The sequence below is a fragment of the Cebus imitator genome, unplaced genomic scaffold, assembly GCF_001604975.1.
Source record: "Cebus imitator isolate Cc_AM_T3 unplaced genomic scaffold, Cebus_imitator-1.0 Scaffold25, whole genome shotgun sequence".
NCBI lineage: Eukaryota > Metazoa > Chordata > Mammalia > Primates > Cebidae > Cebus > Cebus imitator.
This window is the reverse complement of record NW_016107340.1, coordinates 9,513,954-9,539,038: the sequence shown is the minus strand read 5'-3', so window position 1 is coordinate 9,539,038 and position 25,085 is coordinate 9,513,954. Positions and strand designations below refer to the sequence as shown.

Genomic DNA, 25,085 nt, shown 5'->3' with positions numbered 1-25,085 from the left:
ATAGAATTCAGAATATTAAGTATTTATATCCAACTCAAGAATTGCAGAAATAAGATTTGACTCCTTTATTAGTGTTTCTCCTACACTTTGGCATTGCAAATAACTAAGCATGGTAGATGCTCAGTAAATGAAGACTGATATTAGTAAGAAAATGCTTGCAGATACCAATTTGCTTGAAAAAGCAAAAGGCTGTCGTGTGCTCTGCCACTGACTGTGCTGGTTGGGATTTGGTTATTTGGTCAATAAATTATTAATATGGTCATGTTGCTGATGACAATGATGTTGATGGTGACAAGTACTTTAATGTATTTAGTATATTGAGGTACCTCACTTAGAGAAAGTCACTTAATACTTTAAATAGCCCTATATGTTCGGCATATTAGGTATATACTAATTTTATGGATGAGGCATGGGAGGTTAAATAATTTTACCAGATGTCAGAGCTTGTAAATGAAAGAGGAAGGCTAGCTACAAAGTTCTTGTTCTTCACAACTGCAAGTAGCATTTTGTAAGAATTAAAAATAAATATATGTAAAGCACTTAAAGATTGATTATCATTTAGCTCTCAATTAGCCATTGCTATATAAAAGGTTTTCATTGCAGATTTGAGAGAACTTTCTTATTTTAATTTATAGATAAACAAAAGACCTACAGGTATTTCAGATATCTACAGAAGACGTAAGTGATTTGATCATTCTCAGTTTTAGCCAGCTTTGTTATTTAATGTTGGTGTACTTTTTAAATAATCCATTGGATATCAAGTTTCTAAAAGGAATCTGAATTATTGATTTTAAAGATAAATAGCTTCAGTGGATCCTATAGTTATGTGTAAAACACCTGTTAACACAAAGCATAGAATAAAACTAAAGGGCCAAAGATGAAGACATCAAAAAATTGCCAATGTCTTCAAAGCTACCTGATATTTCTACCATATCTCTTATGCTTTATTGAATTGGAAGGTAATCAGGAATTTCATATTTGTAGATATTTAGGAAAAGTACTCAAACATTTTTTTAAATTGCATCATAACTACTTTGTATAAAAACAGGCATGCAAATACGCTGGGAGAAATTTCAGGCCTTCTTGAACTTTGAGAGAGACGTCCATTTTGGCAGAGGAGGAAGGCACATATTTCTATGAATTTATATGAGCACCTCAAATTTGGGTGCTAGTCTGAACTGCCAAACTTCAGAGTTTTCACATTTTTTATATACCAAGGTGGGTTAAGGCAGCCTATTTGTATAAGGAATATTTTTGAAACTGTTGACATTTGGCTACTGTTCTTTCATGCACTGTTTTGTAGTCTTGACAGAAACTTGGTTTAACTTGCAGAGAGAAAGTGAAAGACAGAGAAAGGTGTCTATATGAAATGTCCTGGAGAGAAGCAGAACTCCTGTAAGGCAACATTTAGGCATTGAGTGTGACACTGTATTAACCTTTTTAATGGATGTATGTAATAAAGTGACATGTAAATGGAGCACAAGGGGAGATATGACACTATATCTGGAAAAGGATAAAACAGTTGGTTGAATACTGGGCTATTATAGCAGTTTGCAAACCTTGGATAAACTCAGTCAGCGGTTGTATAATTGGTTATTCAATCCCGACCCTTGTTCACAGCTCAAAGCCAGGAACACTGAGACCTGTTGCCAATTTGAGTGAATATAGTGACTGTACTCGGCCGGGGCCTAACATTGGAGCCAGGCCTTTTCCTGTGGGCCGGTTTCCACCATGTCTGGGAATGGCTCAGTGACAGTAGGTCTTTTGTTGTGAAAGGCTGGCTGGTACTCCCCTCCTTTGCAAAATGTCTAACAGCTACACAAATATAAGAAAATAGGAAAAGGGACTTACTGTAGCTTTTCTCTTAGTAATTTAATGTGGAGTTATTAGTTTTTCTTTCTTTTTTTTTCTTTTTTGCTCCTTTTTTGGGAAAGACTGTGTTAAGTCAACTTTAAAAGTGATATAAAAGCTGCTTCTAGATAAGAATTGAACCTTGGTAGTCCCTGATTAGAATATGATATGTATGAAGAAATGTATAGTAATCTGATTCACAATAATGAATTTCTGAGTAAGATATTTTACTTCTTCTCCTTTTTCTTATGAAAGTTCATGTACTGAGGAGACTGTTTTATTGAATATCTCCACTGTGACAGAAAGATATAGCATGTTTATAAACTTGTTGTGTATTTAACTTTATAAAACAAGCACCCCACCTTCTCTGCCCAAACCAGCTGAATAGAGGCCAGCAAACTAACCACTTAATGTTTGTAGTCTAGTAAAATTTGAGAAGTAAGTCAGCAAAGATTTTAATTTGAATACATGTGATAAAGAATGTCCAGTCTTCTCACAGTGCCCAGTTCATAAGGGAATCTTTAACAAGCTTGTAGTATTTGTCAGTTAGGTGCTGCTTATTGATAGGATGACATTCCCAGCTGCAATCAATTATGCTTCTATTATTTCTGTTGTTAAAACATGCTGAGGAATACTGTTGTAGAGAATTTCACAACAAAGCAAAAAGCATGTTGAAAACAATTCTGAAACAATTTTTTCTGAGTTTCTTAAGTAATATATTTGTTGCTCTCTCCCCTCCTTGATTCCACCTTACACACCCAGCATTTATGAAATCACACACGGTGTTTGATTTAATGCAGGGTTGCAATTCAATCAAGAAATTGCTGAGGTCATATAAAATAAATGGCTACAGTAGTTTTTGGCTCAGTTATGGCCTTGATAATTCAGGGTTTTGTTTTTGTTAATTGACTAGCAGTCGCCTGCTTTGGGTGGGTAGGGCAGAGGGTTGCTCCTAAACGTTTTTGACTATACATTATTAGAAACAATTTGGGGGCTAGAAAGTAGTAGTCTGAAGGGAGGGAAGAGCTGAGTTTCCATCATGGATATAGGAGAAAGAAAGACGTGGTTCTGAAACCATGACAGGACAAAGGAAAAAGAAGCAAATTGTTTTTTGATAGAAAATTAATCATTGAAAAGGGACTGGCTATTGTGAGGTAAACATGCCTCACATATTGTGAGGGAAAAAAGTAGAGGGAGCATTTAACTTGAAATATATGAAAAAAAGCGCTATAGAAACTCCAACAGAGGCCTTTAATGGAAAATACACCAGCCATCTCATTATAAGTACATCCCTGGGAGCCAAGTGTTATGAGCATTAGTAAGAAGGTGGTATTATAAAAAATTGATTATAATCAAGCTTAATGTATTTAGGCTTAATAAAAGTACTGTATGGAGGTAGTGAGTATCATGGCATAATAGAGACCTCTTAGTATTGGATTGTTTGTAAGTATTATATTTCATAATGTTGATCTTTAGAGACCTTTATTTCCTGATGGGAAAATAGGAACTTCTGTTGGTAAAGAGAAGATCACAGAATTGTAGACCGGCCCCCTATTAACCCCAGAAAATACAATCCAACATATATCTTATCGTCTTAATCTCTCAAATATTCTTCTAGTTTATTTTTTAATACAATATTGTATATAACAAACAGATGTCTCCCTTAGGTCACTGTTTGTAATTTAGTAAATTGTAGGTGTCCAACTGGAGAGCCTAGAGCCGCTGGTGAAGAATAAATGCTTGAGATGCCTCATTAATTTAATGTAGGTAAGAGGCTGGTGGACTTAAAGGATTTGGTAATAGACTCATAGAGAACTACCTACGTGTAATTCAAATAGTGTGAAATAAACTTTTTTCCCTCTTATTCTTTTTTCCTTCCATGCTGTGAAACTTCACTGATCATTATTTTGTAAGTATTTTATATGTCACATCAACAACAGAAAGGCCAGAATATGTATGGAAAGAAGAGATTCAATTAAGCTCAAATCAGGTACTTTTTAAAGGTGCTAGGTTTAGTTCTAAACACCTTCATTTGGCACAGAACTCTTCACATGTTTGAGATTTGGCTTTGCTGCTTTTTAATTTCTAAGGGTGCTACTCTATAAACTGAACAATTTGCTAAGGAAAAAAAAGAGAGAAAAATAAACCCAAGTTTTATGTGTAGAATTATGGACTAAAATAATACATTGACACCTACCGTATGATAGGAAAACTTGTTAGATTACATATCTACTTTAATGTAATTTAAACATTTTGGAAACTTTCTGTAAATAATTTAATTCCCTCATTATACAAAGTAATTTCTCTCTTGTTCTTTGGTAGCTACCAGGGAACAATGGCGTTTTTGTTTCTTTCTTTAGAAATGAAGCGCTTTATTTTTAATCTCATAAATGTATATTTTAAGTAGATAATATACCTTTCAGTGCTTATCCCTATCAGGCAATAAAGATCAATTTTGATGATTACAAATTTATTGCAATGACTTATCTGTTTCACTTCCCAGATTTTTTAAAAATTTTTTTTACAAAAGTGTTTGTAGAAAGTGACTTATTTAGAGAGAGATGGGGAAACGGGAGAAGGAGAGAGAAATAAACAGCTAACTCTCACACTGAGTGCGAGAATCCAGAAAGATGGAATACAGGAGAGGAAAGCAGCTTCCACACTAAGTGGAAGGGAATAGAGAGAGATGGAGTTCAGGATGGGAAGACAGGCTTCCATGAAGGGAGTGTTTGTGGAAGGGGGACTCCACAGGGGAAATCCAGGATAGAGGAAAAACAGCTTCCATGAGCACAAGAGTGTTCGTGGAAGGGGATCCAAACATGGAGTCACCACTTCCCAGATTTCTTATGTGAAAATATTTGGCTTGTAAAAAATAAAAATTGTCTTGTGCAAATGAGATTATGAGCACCTACTGTAGTTGGAATTATTTGTTTGGAATGCTTGTAATTTAATTGAAGATCTCAACTCTTATTGGAACACTTTAATTTATAAGAATGATTCAAATATATGTTTCAAGTTTATCCTAATTATTAGCAATGTTTCATCTACATTATCTCCTTTGAAGAATTGGGAGAATTTTTCCAATTAGTTGAGGCCAGTGAAGTTTTTTTGAAACTTTCATATTCATCCTGATGTTCAGTTTGGATGAGATATCTAATTGTCCTGTGAAAGAGACGCTGCCGGGCTGAGACAAAACTGCCATAGCAGGTTCCTGGGGTATTTTTATACCTTAGAGAAGATTCCCAGAGGTATAAACACCTTTGAGTTTCTGACATGTGGAACACAGAATTTCATGGCTTTAAAAGAGACCATTTCCAAGTTTGTAAAAGCTTGCTCTCTGACCCCTAGGTCAGAAAATTGGGTGGTCTCTTATTTGATTCTTCCATCCCTTTGAGATGAAATACTGATCTATACCTTAATTTTTTAACCTCTTATGTTTCATTGTCCTTCACTAACACCCTTAGACTATTGTAAGTAAGCATGTTTCTGCCTTTTAAAATGTCATTCTTTGAAGTGTGTGACTTATGAGGAAAGCACAGATTCCATGGCATAGTGTGGTGAGCATCCTTGGAGCCCTTCCTACCCCCACTGGTTTTTTTCCTCGGATACATTCCTAATGAAGGGTTGAGTTCTAATTATATGTAAATATTATATATGAATTATACTAATATGCCTGAAAAGATTTAAGTGATATCTATAGATCTGTATTTTTATCATTTACAATATATATGAGTAAAGATGGTCAACGTTTACTTCCGAAAGGATAAGTGCAGGAGAATATTCAACAGTACTCTGTCTCTTGCTTTCCCCATATTTCATTATTCTTTCAAATATTTATGTGTCATGTTTTCCTCTCAGTTATTAGATATGAGACATGATTCTGTGGATATTACTTACTGATGTTTTTAAGAATATAGAGGGAATAACCTTTCAAAATGCTGTTGTCCTGTAGAAATCCATGTTCATTATATTCAAGCTATAGAGACTATTTTATTTTCTACCATACCAGCCTTTCCAGGATTTGTAATTTCTGGTCCTGCCATTCCCTTAAAGAGTTTACACAGGGGATTTTCTGAATAAAGAAGACATTATCTCATTTGTCCTTCTCTGATTCATGAAATTACTTGTAACATGATTCTATCATACTTCCCCAAACCTACCTCACTTCATTTCTCAACGATTCAGAGACAGTGTTCTGGTCATTTGGCTGACATCTCAAGAGTTTTTCTTTTCTGTTTTCGACTTACATGAACAATATATGCCTCTTACGTGCATAATGCATTATGCTGAGGAATATATTTATGTTTCTGTTTTTTTGAGATGAGGACCATTCTTGTTCAGGCTGGAGTGCAGTGGCACAATCTTGGCTAACTACAGCCTCTACCTCCCAGGCTCAAAGGATCCTCCACCTCAGCCTCCCGAGTAGCTGAGACTACAGGCACTCACAACCATGCCTGGCTAATTGTGATTTTGATAGAGACAAGGTCTCACAGCATTGCCCAGGCTGGTGTCGAACTTCTGGGCTCAAGAGATCCTCTCACCTTGGCTTCCCAAAATGCTGGGATTACAGGTGTGTTTCTAATATGTGGAATATGTGGCCACATGATTCATAATCCCTTACTTAAGAGTTATACTAAATTTTTGATCAAAATACATCAGTAAAACATTTTCTTCATTTCCCCCTATATAAAAGATAAGTTATATACAGTAGTATCCCCTTAGTAGTTTTTACTGCATTTTACTTTGACTGTTTTTCTTGCATTAAAAATATTACATTTCAGCTGGGTGCGGTGGCTCACACCTATAATCCCAGCACTTTGGGAGGCCGAGGCAGGTGGATCACGAGGTCAAGAGATTGAGACCACGCTGGTCAACATGGTGAAACCCTGTCTCTAATAAAAATACAAAAATTAGCTGGGCATAGTGGTGTGTGCCTGTAGTCCCAGCTACGCGGGAGGCTGAGGCAGGAGAATTGCTTGAACCCAGGAGGTAGAGGTTGCCGTGAGCTAAGATCGTGCCATTGCACTCCAGCCTGGGTACAAGAGCGAAACTCCATCTCAAAAAAAAAAAAAAAAGTTATATTTCATGAAGCTGTAAAATAGCAAAGTATGTAAATATATTTGGATTTTTTGTTGATAATATTTGATATTTAATTATTACTCATGACAGTATGATGTTGGTAAAATTCTTTTAACTTTTTAAGAAGAATTCAGTAGATTTTACTCTTTCACATCTTAGTCATTTTTAAAAAGTTTTCAATTCAAAATTTTTAGTATTTATTGTGATGCTTTTATCCATATTTTAATAATCCATGTCAGTGTTTTCATCAAGGAATTACCTCTGATCTTAGAAAAGTTCAGACTCCTGGGATTCAAACAAGGTATAATGAACCATACTCTCTGATGGTCCTGGAATTTTGCATTTTAAGAAAGCCTCCTATGATTTTGACCTCTGCGTGGGTAGGGTTCAATTCTGTTATGCTCTTGATAATACCCTTCATGCCTGGAAAAATATGTAGTATATACTGTGTGTTGAACTAATTGCCTCTACTTTTCTTATTCATGTAGTTTAAATTTAACTTTATATTGCTTATGTGATTCAATTATTTTCCTTATTACAGACAAGATGAGAAACTGCTCCCATTTTTGGGGTGCCTGATGACAACCTAAAATGGGAGCAAGTTTAACTGATGACCAGAAGATTAGAAATTTTACTATGTGGCAATACTGTGATAGCAGCATTTAGAAAAAGTCTGCATATTTATTTACTATTCACTAATTTAATCATTCGAGTAAGGCATCATTAGCGCTAATTTTGCCTCAATAAACAAAACACTAGGAAAACAACTAAGTGACTCTATGGCAGTTTGAATAAAGGTTTTAATGACTGATCACAATTGGTGTATCTTCCTCATGAGATGGTGAGTTTTCTAAAGTACAGAGGCCACGTCTTTGTTCTTATCACAGTGCCATAGTAGGGTCTTAACCAATGACTGTTAGATAAATGAATGAATGCATAAATAGAATATGATGCCTCTTGATCCTCTGTGTCTGTGTATGTGTACCTGTATGTTTGTGTGAATTGTGCAAATTCACACATAAAAGAAGATGGCGGTATCTATAAATGAAGTATGTTTTGATTTTTTAAAGTAGTCTGATAGTTCTAATGATACTTTAGGCCATTAAAAGCAGAGATAATACTTTTGTACATTCATTACATTCAGAAATTAAATTAATGTTTCAATAAATTATATATAGCTGATTTTATACACACTGCCTTTATCATGAAGAATAGGAAGTCTCTGGTGATACAGGAAAAGTCAAACACCACACTCTGCTTTTCTTTTTCTGTGTATCTAGACTTCCTTTAATTATTTATTGTTGCTGTTTGTTTGCGTCTTTTTTTATCTTATTTCACTTATTGCTTCTAATATGAAAATACTTCTTAAGGAAAACTCTAACAGGCTTTTTTATTGTTCTACGCTTTTGGAGTCACAGCAACATCTTAGCTAACACATAACTGCAGGATTCATTGTTGATTAGATTGTATCTAAGCTTGTGAACATTAAATGCCCTTTTGCAAATAAACCTATTGTATTTTCTTACCTAAAATTGCTCAAAATGACAAAAATCTGAAATTCATGAAAGGTTATAAGAGGCCAAATAATAAAAAGTTGTTAAGGCAGAGGGACTACTTTGGTTGAGAAGGCTATGTATGTATGTACAAATTTTAATATATGATTTTAAGCAAATCAGATGATTTTTTCTTAATTTTAAAATCTGATTCTACGTATTAGAGCATTAAAATGTAACTTGAGTTATAACTAGCCTTTCAGCTCAACTAGTCAACTACCTGCATATCACAATATTTGATTCATCATATGAATCGTGTCAGTTTTTCTTGTTCATATCTTTTCAGGCATCTGGCAGGCTGAGATTGTGATTTGTTTTCACATATGCTGTGATGGAGAAGATTCAGGATGTGTAGTGGTTTATCATCAGGCTGTATGTGCTTTAATTCTCACTTCCAGTGGTAAAACATTCTGTCATATTTAAGTATTGAAATTCTTATTCTAATGTATGTTAAATGGTTTTCTATTTCTGTACTTTTTGCATCTTCTTTATCTTTACCACCGACTTTCACAATTTTGAATGACAATAACAACATTCTGCAAATATTAATTTTGGTTTTCAACATGGTCTAGACATCCAATTACATAAAGTGACTATGTGAAGTCACTTTTTTAGTAGGGTAATTGCTTCATTTATAATTCAAATATATATTTAGGTAATTCTTTTCTTAAATATATAAATAGGCATGATTTGCTCAGAACTATGCACTCTCATCTTTACTAAGCCATGATATATTTAAGGTATCTTAAGTTTTTCCTCAGTTTGTTTATAAATTTGCCTTGTGAATTTAACTTTGTTTTAGATGCCTGAGCTCCTATACTTTATGCTATAATGTATAGCTAATCGTTCTTATTGTATCTTTTCTTTTTGTTCTATCTCACGTGTACACAATTGAGGAAACACTATTTCAAATGGCATATATGGAAAATAACAGAATTATTACAATTAGTCTGTAAGAAAGTTAGTCATTTGATGGATGAACACCAAAAACAATCATCAAAATCTTTTGTAAGAAATATTTTAACTTTTATAAGTGGACTGTTATAGATGTATCATAAGTATTTTTCCTCCCAATATTTTATCAAGTTGCTTTTGCTTTTCTATTCTACTCCTCTCGCCTTAGTAACCCTCCTGTTCTCCACTTTCTTATTGTAGCTAATAACTAGAATTTGATTCACATCTTCCCACCTGCACTCTGCTGACATCATAAATTATTTGAATCCAAATGGACAATATTAATTAACTGTGCACTTACTGAAAGAGCCTGACCCAAGAGTGCTGCATTCTCGCATTTTTATTAAAAGTGAAAATGTTTTTGCTATCGGGGGGTTGGGTGAGTTAGCCATGATAGAGGGCAGGGCTCAGTGCTCATATATAAAAATAATAACTATTATCATTGGCTGGGTGACCCTGGGAAAAACTATTTGTTTTTCCCTTTCACTTGTCAACAGCACTGGCTTAAAAGTTTTAGACATTGTTGAGAACCTAATAGAACCTTTGGGAAGTTAGAGAGACAACTGTCAAATTAAAAAGAAAAGCAAAAATGCAAAAATTAGTTGAGCAATTTTGTACTTGTGCTGTTTAGATAAGATCAAACTGAAGACTTCATAGGAATGATAGATAACCATATAAATTAATAGTAGATTGTTATCATTAAAATGGGCACAAGTAGACCTATTACTCTTTGACAAAACTTTTGATTTCTGGGTAGTGTTTGTGACAGGCAAAGTGAAATACTTTACTTGATTTTTTGAAATCATTTTCTTGTGTTGTTTTATAGTAAATTGTAGTTGTAATGTTAGTCAACATTTTTGGGTGTCACTATGTGCCTGACACTCTTTTAAGGGCTTTAAATAAATTATCTCATTTACTTCTCACAACAACCATATGAAGTAAGTGCAGCTGTTAGCCTCTTTTGTAGGTAAGTGAATGGATGCATAGAGAGGTTACATTACTTGCCAAAGGACACAAAACGTAGTAAGTGATGGAGTCAGTTTATATATGACATTACGTTATCATTTTAAATATTTAGTAGTAAAACAAAGATTTTGTGCATGAGGAGTAGCTCTGCAATTTCTTGTTGAAATACTTTTTGCTGTGATTTAATATTTGAAATAAGAACAAAACAAAGACTTGTAGTCTGTCTAAGAAAATGCAGTTACTTTATGAGTGATGGAGTGGATGAAACAATCATTGTTGAATTACATATGAGTAAAGCCTATCTTTTAATCGATATTTTTGTGTAGAAAATATATCTTTTGAGAAGTAAACCCAAGGTTACCTATGGGTAGTAATGATACTATATTGATTATGGCATATTTAATCATGTGATAAAAAATATTCTTCTAAAATGTGATATAACACCAATTATAATTGAGCAGGTTCAGCTGATGCAACAAGAAAATTTAATCCTATGACTAATGACTTAAGTATTACCTATTCCAAAAACTGCACATTAAAAATTTTAAAACTTGAGTCAGCCAAAGACGTTTTCTCTATTAACAAGCTCTCATTAAATTTCAAGTGGAAACAAATAAGTATTTTGGCAATACTAAACGTCAAGTATTTCCAGAGCTTAATTCACGTCAGGATAATTACATATAAAAATAAAGCTTATCAAAGTCTTAATGCTATGGAATTTCTTGTGTGTTTCTGTTGTATATTGCAGTATGTGTTATATTATGATTTTTTTTTCAGAGAGGGGATCTTGCTATGTTGCCTAGGCGAGAGTGTGGTGGCTATTCACAGGTGCAAACAAAGTGCACTACAGCCTCAAACCCTTCGCCTGAAGCAATTTTCTTGCCTCAGCCTCCTGAGTAGCTGGGACTTTAGGCTCGCTACCGTGCCCAGCTTATTTTTTGACGTTTCCTTGAAGATTTTGGTATTCCCAGTGGCAGACTAGCCGTAATGCTTGTCTAAGGGGACTGTTACGGACCTTCTGGTTTTTAGTGTAGAAATAGCTTTCCACGTATGTAAAAGTCGATATTACTTACACTATGCTGTTTAAAATTTGTTTCCGAATATTGTGTAAATATGCAGCTATTGTCAACATGAATTGAACTCTTACTGATATATGATTTTCAGATTTAGCTCAATCTTCCCTCAAAATAATTTTATTATAAGTAGATTAATTAAATAGCAACATATTAAATTGTAATTCGCCTTTTGAAGAAAAATAGACTGACTTGCATTTATTCTTCAGTTTCTTGGAGCTACCAGCTGAAAGCCAAAGTAGAACATTGAGGTAACAGCACCTCTTTTTAACAGAGATTATTCAGTTAATAGTGCATAGTTGTAACACAGATTAGTCACCAGTACTACCTATCAAATAATTACTAATTTAAGCTAGATGAAGTGAAGAAAACAGAACTACAGTTTCATTTTTCAAGATTGGCCATTTATTTTAAAAACTTTGTGGTGGTATATGGTATACTGTTGAGAACACTGAATGGGAAATTGGACTTCAAGTTCTGCTTTTATCTTTATGTAGGTTTGTGATATTAGGCAGTTATTAAGCATCTCTAATTTGTCCATTTTTAGTCTGTAAAATGAAAAGTTTGGTCTTAACCAGTTATTGCCCAAATTGTATTGAGCCATATACACAGTCACTTCCCAACACTAATTTCCTTGATCAAATATTTTTAAAACACTATATAATCTGTGACTAGCTTAAAAAGTGCCAATCTGTTAGTACATAAAATGATCTAGATTTTGTAGAGAAGAAATATAAATTTTTTAAATGTTAATTAGATTTGCATGACAATCAAATGCTTATGTTGTTTAAGTAGCCAAATCATTAATGTTTCATTTATGTCAGATATATGTTTCCCCTAATTGCTTTTATGAAATGCTTTTCTAAATGATGTATAAAGATCTTTTCAGCTCTATAATTCTTATTTTATGGCATGAACATTCTACATATGCTTTTGCTTTTTTACTTTGAAGGAGATATTGGTATATTTTGAAATCTAGTTCCCTCCACAAGACAGCTTCCATTCCTCAATGTGTACACTATCACATGTCAAGAATAACACAGCTTAGTTTACGCTACAAAGTTAAAGTATAAACAGTGATAGATTTGGTAAGACCTAACTCCTGCGACTTTGTTTAAAAGTCAAATATTATTCATACTGTATTTTTTGCTTGTTCAATTTTTCAATGAGCTCTGCCACAGCAGCTGAAGGAAGATTAAGAAAAAAAAGAAAAAACTACATAAACACAAAGCAAATACCTGAGCTTGTGTGTAAAGCTACTGCACTGGAGCAAATGTGGTTTAATTCTTGGCACTGGCAGCTTGTTGGAGAATTACAATATGTTGGCATGAGCCTCTAGGTCTCATTGTTCCAGATGAGGGAGTCAGTCTTAAGAGTGTTTGGCACTGAAGAGAAAAAGGAGTGAGAGTTATAGGGAATGAACAGGCCCTAAAGAGGCAGGATGCTGTTGTAACAATGGCTGGCACAGTTGGGGGGGCCATTCACTGGTTGAGATTGCCATAGGCATTGATGTGAAGAAGCATATGTGAGCAAAAGAGGCAAGGGTGAGAAGGGAAAAGCAAACAAATGTATCAGAAGGGTCCTGTTGGCAGAAAGAAACAAGAGTAATCCAATTAGACTCATCTTAATATTAGTGTGTTTATGATGAAGGGTATATTTTATTTCTAATTTATCTTATAGCCTATTTTCTAACTTTATTTTATTCTCTCTTTTAAAATATATGCATTTACCTTTCCCCTAAAGAGACAGATCCTTAAATTAAGAGAACTTGGTTTTGATTTCCATCTGTTCTACTTAGCAATGAGCTGATGTTGGGTAAAGCATCTTTCTGAGCCTTAGTTTGCTCATCTGCAAAATGAATATAACAGTTATATATGCCACTGACAAAAATGTTGTATCTGGCAGCATTCTGTAAATGGAAATGCTGTGCAAATAATACTAACCCTCACGCTTATTTTAATATAGGGAGCCCTAGTTCTTACTTCGAAGGCGATCATGATATTCCAGTGCTTGGGAGAATGAACTCTCAGGTGAAGGAATTTTCAGGAGAATCTTTTAGTGTAAAGTGCAAAACGTGACATATTTTAACACGAAAGTAGATGAAACTCATAAATATATACACCTACTATGTACCCACAAAAATTTTTAAAAATTAAAGGAAACTCCAGAATTTTAACATTTGTGAATAACTAGGTATCCCACATACCATATTCATAGCACAAAATACAATTCTATGTGTGTGCATTTTTAAAATCTTATTTTAGAAAATTAAATATTTAATAGATAATTACTATCTATTCACTCCATAAGCAGTGAAGCAGCACTTACATAATTGTGTCAAATTTCATTCTACTCATATTCACACATTAACCAACAGGTGTATTGTAAATATTGAGCTTTTGCCATTTGGCCCTTTACAGTTTGAAATGTGAATTTTTTAATAGATCTTTACCATTTTCAGAGAAATTTAAGCACTGCTACATGTCCATTAATTGTGCTCATTATTGTGAGATCCATTTCTACTTTTTTTCAAGAACTATCAGTGAAAAAAAAATGGAAACTGTAGCAGTTGGTAGATTATTGAATGTGGATTTTTTTTTTTTTTTTGAAGCTCTTTACAGAAATTCAGAGAGAGGGGTGAAGTGGGTGAAATGATGTCTTTATGATCCCCTTCCCTCCTCACTCCCATAGACCCATCTAGCCAGTGTCACTGTCTTGGAGAGAGGCTAGGTTATTTTACTTATAGCCTGATATTCCTTCTACCATGTAAGTAAAAAGAATCATTTCATTGTGTATCTCTGCTATGTACTCATAGGATTTCACCAAATTATCCAGAATCCTAGAGTGCAAGGCATATAATTGGAACCCACCCTAAAAACAAAAACTGTGAAAAATCCTGCCTTTTAATTTCATAGTTGCTAGTCATACAAATAAGTTACCCTAGAAAATTCATCAAGTTATTACTTCATCCAGCCAAAGGAGTTAATAAGAATTGTTTTTTCCTACTATTCTGGATTGTTTTGTAGATGAAATGAGGGAATATGTATGTGTGTGTGTGTGTCAGTTTTGTGTTGCCATAACAAAATAACACAGACTGGATGATTTATAAAGAAAAGAAATTTATTACTCACAATTGTGGTGACTGAGAAGTCCAACCTCAAGGTGCTAGCATCTGGTGAGGGCCTTCTTGATGCATCACCCCATGGTGGAAAGCAGAAGAATAAGAGAGTGCACACATGAGAGACAGATGGAACTTGTACCCTGAAGTCTTTCTTTAATCAGCCTTAATCCATTCATGGCTAGAGCCCTTATGACCTAAATAGCTCCCAGGAGGCCTCACCTCCCTTTTGAATTAGGGATTCAAAATTGAAAATGAATTTTCAACATATGCTTTTGGGGGTACCCATTGAAAGCGTAGCAATATATGTGCTTCAAAGAACAAAGATTTTGGGGATCCAATAGGTCAAATTTAGCTCCACATTGGGTAAATCATGCTAACTTCCTAAGTTTTGGTTTCTTAAATGGCAAAACAGAGGTACCAATATCTAATTCAGCAGATTACTGTGAGAAGTATGAGATACCACATGTAAAGGACCTGGTACTTTGCTTAGCATTTAGCCCTCTAAATAGTGGCTATGATATCATTTTGTTGTTGATAAGAGAGTTAGGAATTTGTAGGAAAAAAACTTAGTTCAAGTCCTCAATTCTGTCCATTTTGTGGAACCTCAGACCAGTCCTCTTTTTTCTTTTTGCTGCTGCTGCTTCACCTTTTTAAACATGTAGCATACATGTAATAACACAATCTAAGTCTTTATTTGGTTATTATAATTAAATAAGAGAATACAGATTAAAACCTCTAGTATAGTTCCTGGCACATAGGCTGCTATATAAATGTATTTTAATCTAAATTTAAAGTATATACCTCATCCAAGTTGTAAGTATTAGTGTCTTTATTCATCCACAGACATGACAACCCTGAGTTAGATATGTCTCTGATTTTACATTTTCCAAATAATTTAGTCTTTACGAAGTTATTCATATTTTTTTTTTGTAGTATATGCTTAAAACTCAAGTACTTGAACAAACTGGCTCTGTTTACCAGCCTTATAGCTTTATGCTAGTTAATAAAGAGGATAGGAATGTTCTGCAGGTTTCAAAATCTGGCTGCTGTTTCTTTAACTCTGCAACTTAGACAGAAGACTTCTGTTTCTTTATGAGCACACTACAGTGAATATTTTGTCTAGCTGCAGGGGAAAAGCTTTGTCATGGACTTTGCAGACAATAGCCTTAAAAGTAAAATGGTCTGCTTTGGTGCCTGGAGGTTCAGGGGCCTATTGTTAGTGCACAATGGATTTCTATTGCTGCATTCCTGCTTTGCAAAGGTTTGTTAGCTTTTAATGACTGACAGTACTCTATTGCAAATACCATCTTGGCTGTGCCCTGTTTACATGCTACTCAAGAATTTTTGTAGAGTGCTGGAAAAAAGAAACAGTGATGTTTGTTTGACCTACTCTGATAAGGTTTAAGAAATAATTTCACTCTCAAACCGTTTACTGGAAATGTAGAAATGTTGGAAGTTCTTGCAAAAGTATTTTAAAGTTACTTTTAAAGCCTCAGTGAAGAGAAATACTGGTTACAATATGAAGATAATTACTCTGTTTTATTACTCCTAGAATTGTTGTTAATATTCTGAAATAATATAGAAATTGGGATATTTTTTAAAAATCCCAAAGTAAATTATTCAGTATTAGTTCTTAAATGTGAAAAATAGAGCTATGTATTTTGTTCCAAAGGAAAAAATTCATTTTTCATTTATCCAACTTCATTCATTCATTTCAAATTCATTCCATAGGTAAATGTGCATATATTATTTGTTGTAAGTATATATACATATTTGCACATATGTATATATGTATACATATAGACTATGTAAAAGAGTAATCATTCAGAGCTTTTTACCATTTTATTTTCCACAAGTTTCTGACATGTGAGACAAAAGTGTTCCATAATGTTATATTTTTTTTTCCATGGAAAATTACATCTCTGCTTTGTTGAAAACTCCACGCAGGCTTTGTGACTGCTAGCTGATTGCTGTAAAGATGGGGCCCTGGAAAAAGTAGATAGCATTAGCTAAACATGGTAAAGAAAACTCTTTAAAATGTATTTTACTGTGGGGAAAATTAACCGGTTTCTAATAATATTATGGTGTTTAGGCCAGACGGTCCCTTTGATAAGTTAACACGTACTCCCTTTATGCTCCTAGTTGGGGGTAAACAAATGCCTGAACAAACACAAATACACATAAACACCAATGTGGAGAATGGCAGTGTATGTCTTAGATCTATATAATAAATGTGGGTATTGTTATTTAGATGGAGCATACTGGGACACTTATCTTTTAGTACATTCCATTTTCTAAGTGAATGCAGTGCTAATTGTGGGATTGAAAGCCATTGTAATTGTGTACCCATCTAAATGCTGACAAGAATATACAATTATATTGTTTGAAACTGAGTTTAATGTTTGGGAGTTTTTATTAGCATTTATATTTACTTATACATTAAAATTCAACACAAAAGTAAAGGTCAAAAACTATGTTATATGTAGAAACAAATAGCAGACTACAGCAGACCTTGCTTTCTAAAATGTGTGTGCCCTGTCCCAATACAGGGCATTTTTAAAAAGTGTGATACAAATCTGAAATAAGCAAATAATAGGTTTCCGTTATAGGCATTTCTCACTTCTCTAGATTTTGCAATCTTTTTAAAGCTTCTTTTATACCAACTTTTTTTTTTTTTTTTTTTTTTTTTTTAATGTGCGCAGTACTGGCAAATCTTGCCACAGTGTGCTTACCACCACACGATGTTAAACACATATAATAAAGTGGATGTAATTGTAAACACACAGAGGGATATAATTACATGTAGCAGATTTAAGAGCTAATTCTTTGCCTTTTTTTACTCTGCATTTTATCAACATAATTATTTTTTGACTGCAGACTAACACCCTGGAATTGACAAGCATCCATTATAGCAAGAATTTGTTCACCAAATTGAAAAACAATGAGCTGCAAGGTTTATGTGTACCCATTGTCATAAAGAATTAGTATGGCTTTGTTCCGAAAGAGGAAAAAGCTAATGATTTTGAAACAGCAGGTGACAAAACACTTTCTTTTTTTCCACCCCTGTTATCAGTTTTTTGATGAAGCCATTATGAAGTGGGGCTGGGATAGGGATGGCCTTATTTTTAGCAGATAGACTTTTAATGAGCTCCATTGTAAGGAGAGTCATGTTGATTTGCTTACCTCTTTTTTTCTTTACTTAGAAACCCCCAGTATTGAAAAGCTACTCTCAAAGGACTGGAAAGACAAGCTTCTTGCAATGGGATCGGGGAACTTTGGCGAAATAAAAGGTAATATAGTGTGATTATTTTGATCCAAAATGTACCAAAATGAAGTTGATATTCAGGGATATTAATGGTGATAAAGTATTTTTGCCCTCACCCCTCTTCTGCTTCTTGCCTTCTCTGTGTTTGGGGTTTCTTCCTTCTATCTTGAAGGAGGATGTAACAGGGTTCTTTTATTATTTTTTCTTTGTGCCTTATAGAATAAATGTTACGTTGTTTTCATGGAGTCACCCCACTATACCTCTAACAGGCTCTGATTTTCATAATTTAAAAAATTTATTTATTTTATAAGTAAGAATATACCTACAGCAAGGTTAAAAACTGTATATTATAAGATGATTTTCTACATTTTACATATAGGAAATATGGGTATGTATGACCTACATTTAAAACCAGAAATGATCAATGGGGAGAGCATTATAAAAGGTTGTTTTATACCAGTCAGGGTAACAATTTGTTTTGGTTTTATTTGAATCAACAATTACATCCAACTAAAAAATTCTATAAAAATATTCATATCTTAATAAACTCCTAATAACAAAGGGAGAAGATTTAATTTCCTCATATAAAATAAAAGCAAATTATCCTTTCAATTAATTTAAAAGTATGTTTTCTCAAAACATTAGGCAATCTGCAGTTTCCTGTTTGTTGCTAATGGGACACTTAAGGTTCTAAGTTCTTTTTTTTTTTGAGATGGAATCTGAGTACTACAATAGGATTAATTCTGAAAAAGTCAAGATACTTAGTCATCAGTATAAACTACTTAGTTATATATTACTGTGTACATTTTTGGTAGAGGCTGAATATATATCTGAAACATCACCAGACATATTAATATACATGTAGAAATATAAGTATAAATAACTTTTTTGCATATGTGTGTCTGTGCAAGTTTTTTCACACTGAGAGAAGCAGTTGTCTCTCTTAAGGCTCTACTCCATCAGTGTATCCTGGAAAAAGGCAAAGCATCGGTCTTAAATGTTTGGCCTACATGACATTAACATCTGGATATCTAGAAAATTCCAGAAAATGTTTGACTCTTTCATTTTTCATACAGATCATTTGGAATTATATATATTTAGGCTATGATTACTTGTGAAAAGATGATGAGAAAATGAATTGGTGCTAATCAACAAATTCAGTAACCGAAATCTACAATGGAATCAAATGCAAATGAATGAGACTCAATATGCCTTAAAGAGCTTGAAGACAATGTTTAAGGAGAACTGAGAAGTTTCATCTTCAGAGGCAGCAGGTCCTTTATATTATTTTGATGAGTTTTAACCCATTTACGCCTGAGGCATATGATGCATTCTGCATGGTTTTTTATTCTTCTCTGACCTGGGTGATAACTCAAGAGCAGAGCAGAGAAGACTGCCTTTTCTAAGCCTTCTGATCTCATTCCAATGGAGGACAAACATTTTTTCCCTCCCTTGTTTTCCTTCACAAGCCAAACTTAAAAGCAGCAACAGCAGTGATGACAAGCTTAGAGGAAAGCTCAGCTGTCCCTTTCAGGCTGGCCTTGGGGGTTAGTTTAGGAAGCTGCAGCACAATCACAAAAGAAGTTTCTGTCTTTAATTTTGAGTTTTTTAAGCTTCACATTCAGAGTACAAGTTAGGTTATTGTCCTCTGGTTCTGTTCAAAAACTGTTTTCTGATGCATTTTAAAAGCAACTGTAGGTCTTTCTTCTGTTCAGGGCATGGTTATTAGGTGCTCAGCTCAGGTTTGGCAGTAAACCTGGAAAATAGCACTGGGTTACTTTTCCTACTGACTGCCCATGACAGTTGCAATTACTATCCATTGTTCATAGGTGGTAGAAAGTGGAGAGGATACAATAGTGTATTGCCCTCTGGGGGTAAATGAATTTGACTTAAAGGTTCTTGGGGGGTCAGGCACAAAGATTATGTAGTACCCAGGAATGTAGTTTTCCTGCCACTTCAGAAGTTAGATAAGAACAATGACTTAGTTGTTTGCGCAGCTATTTTTTGAGGCAAATAAAGATGTAAGTCTCATGTTCTCATATACTTGTCTAGATGAAGGAGGGAAGGATATGTAAATTTTTTTATCTGAAACTATGAATGTATTGAATTATTAGATTATTAAGGTTAATTTAAAATAATGTATTTAAATAGAACCTTTGCAGATGTTAGGATGTTTACAGCCCTTACAGTATTCACAGAGCCTTGGTGTGCCTGGAAACTTTTCTCCTCCATTTATATTAGCCACTTTTCATTTAATTTTTAATTAGTTCCAGGAGATGTGTGAGTGAATGAGTGTGTGTGTGTGTGTGTGTGTGTGTGTGTGCCCTTTTCTAAATATTTTAAACTATAGCCAAGTGAGGACTGAGCTCTATTTTAAGTGCGGTTTTAAATTGCTATCAGTGAATTAGTTTCAGAGCATTTGGACAAATATTGCGATCATAGCTTGGAAGAGTTTAGAGAGTGGTTCTTACTATTAACATTCAAAAAGCAAAAATGATGAACTTTTTAAAATAGGAAAAGTAAATGGCATTTGATTTGGAGAGTTTAGCTATCAATAGATAGTTGTCATACCCACTTAAAGTCAATCTCATTTTTCAAGAAACAATGTGAGTTAGTAAAGGTCACCTACTTCCAAGAGCATAAACTTATTTTTCATGTTATATTATTTTACCTGTTTGAATTTATATTATTTTATGCTCTGGTACTTTTGAAATGTGAATTAGGTTTTAAAGTCACATTAAAAACAATCCTCTAGCAAACACCTAAAAAGGACACTTAACCTGGTTTTGCAGAACAAAACAGTTTGACTGAGAGGTTCTGCCAGCAGCAGTCAATATATGCTATAAACTGATTAGCTGCTCAAAGAAATCATTTGTTTCTTCTTTAATTATCAGCCACATAGTGTAACTAGCCAGTGTACAGAGTCTTTTGCCCTTATCTATATCAGAAGCACTGAGTAATAATAATGTGAAACTTGAAGAAACATTTTTTTAGTCTCATAGTTACTCAGTGGGGAGGGAAACAATGCCTGTACTCCAGTTGGCAACCAATAGTCACACAAGGTTTCAGCTTGCATGGAATTCATTACACGGAAGGTCACTGCATTGGTACCTCACCTGAGGATAGTATCTGGGGATCCATGGCAGATTTAACTAATCTAAGCAGATCATTCATTTTTCAACAAAGTAATTGCAAAATTTTTATTTTGCTGACTTAATATTTATTTGTAGAATTATAACACAAATATCTGCATGCAAAATAATCTCAATTGTTTTTATCCTGATAGGCTTATGAAAGCAGAACAGTGTACGGGAGGTCACTTTAAAAAATTCTAGACAATTTTCTCTACCTGCCTTATTTTAAGAATTTTTTAGAGCCTGGTTTCTTTCCCCTTAGCATATATGATGGATTCTTCTGACTCTGGTTACAGTGCATTAATTTAGGCCCACAAAATGTTGAATCTGTTTTTAACTTAAGTGCCAGGGACATTTGATACAATGCAACAATTGGTTCTTTTGCATGGATCTAATTTTGTGTATTCTAGAAGATGGGCTATAAAGGCAAACACCAACGCCTCTAGAACTGCCAATAAGGGATTCAAGGAGATAATCCATTCAGCAATACTATAGCCTTTCAGAGCTCATGAATTAAAGACATATGCAGTGTAGATTCAGTGTGGATTAAAGTAGATAATCTTTTAGGTGGCATGTAAATGTTTGAGATAGAAGACATATAGAGTCAGTAAGTGGCTTGAAAGGTATAATTATGTCTAAATAACATTAGATGATTTGAAAAAGCAGGCTTGAAATAGGAATCAGATCCCAGGTAAAAAATCTAGTAAGGAATCCTATAAGTTTTGTAAATTAAAAACATGGAAACTAACATTTCAATATATAAGGGTTTCTATCACTTCGAAAGTTGTTTCAAACATGTTCTTTTAAAATCTAGTAAAGATTTAAGAATCACATGGTTTACAAACAGTAGTCTTGTGATTATTACATTTGTACATTAACCTAAAACATGTTTATCTGTACATTTTTACAAAGGGTTGGAAATGTTGATTAATTTCTGAGAGAACTGTTGGATCTGGAATTTGTTCAATACAAGAGTCAGCCATAAGGAAGGTACACAACATGTAGTCAGTTACTTCTAAATAAAGTAAATGTTTAATGTTTTTAATCTACTAAGCTTGATTTATAGTTCCTCTGTAGTTTCTTATGAGTAATGTTTTCACTTTTTGTAAAAACTATTTCACAAGAACTAAAGAAAGACTGCTGGCACATAGAATATAAGTTTTCAAAATAAGTTTGGCAATGTCTGTAAAAGCAAAGAGTAACTACATTTTCTGTAAACCAGTGACTTGCTTTGTCTCGTGATGCCAGTGTCCTCATGCCAGTGTGTAAATACAACTGATGATCATAAGAAAAGGATAGGCCACTATATCTCAATTGATCTGTATATGAATAGCCCAGTTCACAATTAGGAAGTTTTATATACTTTGTACTTTTTGAAGTACTTAATAATGTGCGTTTTAAACATAAGGTTAATCAAATACTAAGCTCTTACATATTTAATCTGGGCTTTGTATTGGAAAAAATGTTCTCCTCCACATTTTTCTCATTTAATAATGCCTTCATTCATTTTAAAAAATGACTTGTTTGAGAAGTATAAAGATTCTAAATTAAAATAATTATAAACACATTATGTATTTTCTTGTAGATATGAATTCCAAACCTTGTTTAAATACTCTACAGAATATTGGGTAATGCAATTAACCTAAAACCTTTTCCTGTTTGGTATTAAAATTTACTAGGAAAGCATGGTGTAGCCAAAGTGATTTGATGTTACATGGGCTGATTCTTCCAAGTACTTGTGGAAATTGGGCTACCACTTTCGGTTTATTTCCTCATCTACTCATTTTTAGCAAGTTGACAATTATGATTTATTGCCTGCTACTTAGTGAACATCTTTTTACAGGCACAATGTAAACGTCTTTCTTCTAAAATTATTGTGACAAAGTCATTTAATTCTGATTTTGCATATAAAGAAATTGAGACTCAGACATTAATTATAAAAAACCGCTTACTCTAGTTGTGGCAGAGTCAAGACTTGAACTTAACTTCTCACTTCCTTTAAGACCTGTGTTTTTATGTAATGCTTAGCAGCCTGTCTTTAACAGAGTTCGACTGGGTGATCTCTAGAATCCGTTAAAACTGGGAAACATTTCTAGGCTTACTAAACCTGGATGAAGAACTTCTATAATTTGCAACCAAGGTAGTCTGTCCTTAGATCTGTCTCAAGCACACACACATGCAGTTTTGTACTGTTAGTCTGTTTACACATTGACCTGCTCCATGTAGACTTCCTAATATTGTGTTTGCTCAAAGTTTGGAATGTAATACGTATTTGAGGAATGAATGACAAGTGAAAAATGCCATGTTTTGGGATAACTATTATTTACTGAGTTCCCAATGCAACAGATTTAATGTTATGTTTAAAAATAATGGTTTTTATGTTTCAAGTACAATAAGTAAGTGGATGGAATAGTCTTGGAAAAAGTTTCTAAAATTGCAGTTTTCATTAAAAGGTAACATTTTGTGATAAGATGTTTTATATAGCAATACTTTTTAAAAAAGGTAACAAGAATAACCCTTGTACTCACTACAGAAATTATAATGCATATATCTCTTTCATAATGCCCCAGAAACAAAACATCCACCATGGGGCAACAGTGGTGAAGACTATAGCTACTTGTTAATTATTTCATTCAATCCAATGGTGTCACTCTTCAGATGTAAAGTTTTCTATATTAGATATATTTAAATCCAAGCCAAGGCCTACTTTTTAAGATACTGGAGCAAAAACAACACTATGTTGTCAAAAGAAATCATGCACATATTTTTAAAAAGGTAAGAATACTTACAGTATTAGCAGTGTACAAAAGGATGTCAGTTAATTTATACTCAGTCATGTAATAAACTATGGTATTCCCTACATAATTTTAATTGATTCCAACTTCTGAGGGATATCTGTATTGCAGTGAAGAATATATAGCTAAATTTTATCAAGGTCTGATTAAATTCTTTCTTAATGTCAAGGACCAATTAATAAATGTTTGCACATAGGATAACCTAACACCAAATACTCCTTTTTTGAGCTGTAATAGTGCCACTTTCATTCAGCCTTTTTGATGGGGGGAGGTCTGCCTTTTCTCTCTTATTGGATAAGAGTGTTGCTGAAAGAAACTTTAGTTACAAATTTAGAATTACTTAGTTTTTATTTATTATATTTTCAGTTTATTCAACAAAGGCTGTTATCTGTTTTGCTATGTGGTAGCTCTGGAGCTATAATGGTAGCAAATACCATTAGTATTTAGTAGACAGATTCCTGCCCTCCTAGAGCTTATAGCCTAATATTAGTTCTTTATCAGGCAGAATATTAAAAGGTAACACAATGAATGATTTTTAGATGTTTTAAGTGGAATACCAGTTGAAAGCACCATTTCCATCTAAAAAAATTAAACCAAGTAAAGTCTAATCCAAATTGTAACACTGGAGGTCTAACAAACACAAATAATAAAGAAAACATCGTGGCAAAGATTTTCACTTTGAAACAAAGAATTAGATTTTTGGTAAGTTTGTTGAGGGAAGAAATGTAATTAGTTTACTTTTAGCTCTAAACTTCTGGGATATTCTTTTCTAAAGTGAGTTTACTTTTACTTGTTCTTTATTTGGACAGTAGTTTCCAATGGTTCACTTTGATTTTGATGATTTGATTTCAAGCTGTTTATTTCATTTGGGTGGAGTAAAACAATATTGGGAAAATAGCAATTTCCATGTATTTTTTTAAAATTATTTCAGTGTTTTTGAGATCATCTTTAATTCAAGCATCCTGATTGGGGTTATTCCTGTGCATAAAATTGTAAAGTATCAGCTAATCAAGGACTTTTCTTTGTTCTTAAGTTTATTTATTTATTTTATTCATTCAACAAGTGGTCATATATCTGTATAACGGTGTCCACCAGGTGTTAGGCATTATTCTGTAGATGCTGGAAATACAGTGTTGAACAAAACAAATTATAATAGTATCCTATTATCATAAAGCTTATATTCTACTGGGAGATACAATAAATAAATAACTATATCAATAAGAATCTAACATATAATGCTAACTACTATAGTACAAAAATTGGGTGATATGATAGAAGGTGAGCTGTGATGGGT

At 33.6% G+C, this 25,085-nt stretch overlaps 1 protein-coding gene across 15 annotated transcripts in view; it reads left to right on the top strand.

Annotated features, from left to right (window-relative positions):
* Positions 1-25,085, top strand: part of SOX5 (SRY-box transcription factor 5) — a 1,018,145-nt gene that overhangs the window by 780,698 nt on the left and 212,362 nt on the right. For all 15 annotated transcript variants that reach the window (XM_017522805.2, XM_017522797.2, XM_017522806.2 and 12 more), the window contains one exon: positions 17,801-17,887. In XM_017522805.2, the coding sequence (XP_017378294.1) occupies positions 17,801-17,887 (87 nt within the window). The remainder of the gene's footprint in view (positions 1-17,800; positions 17,888-25,085) is intronic.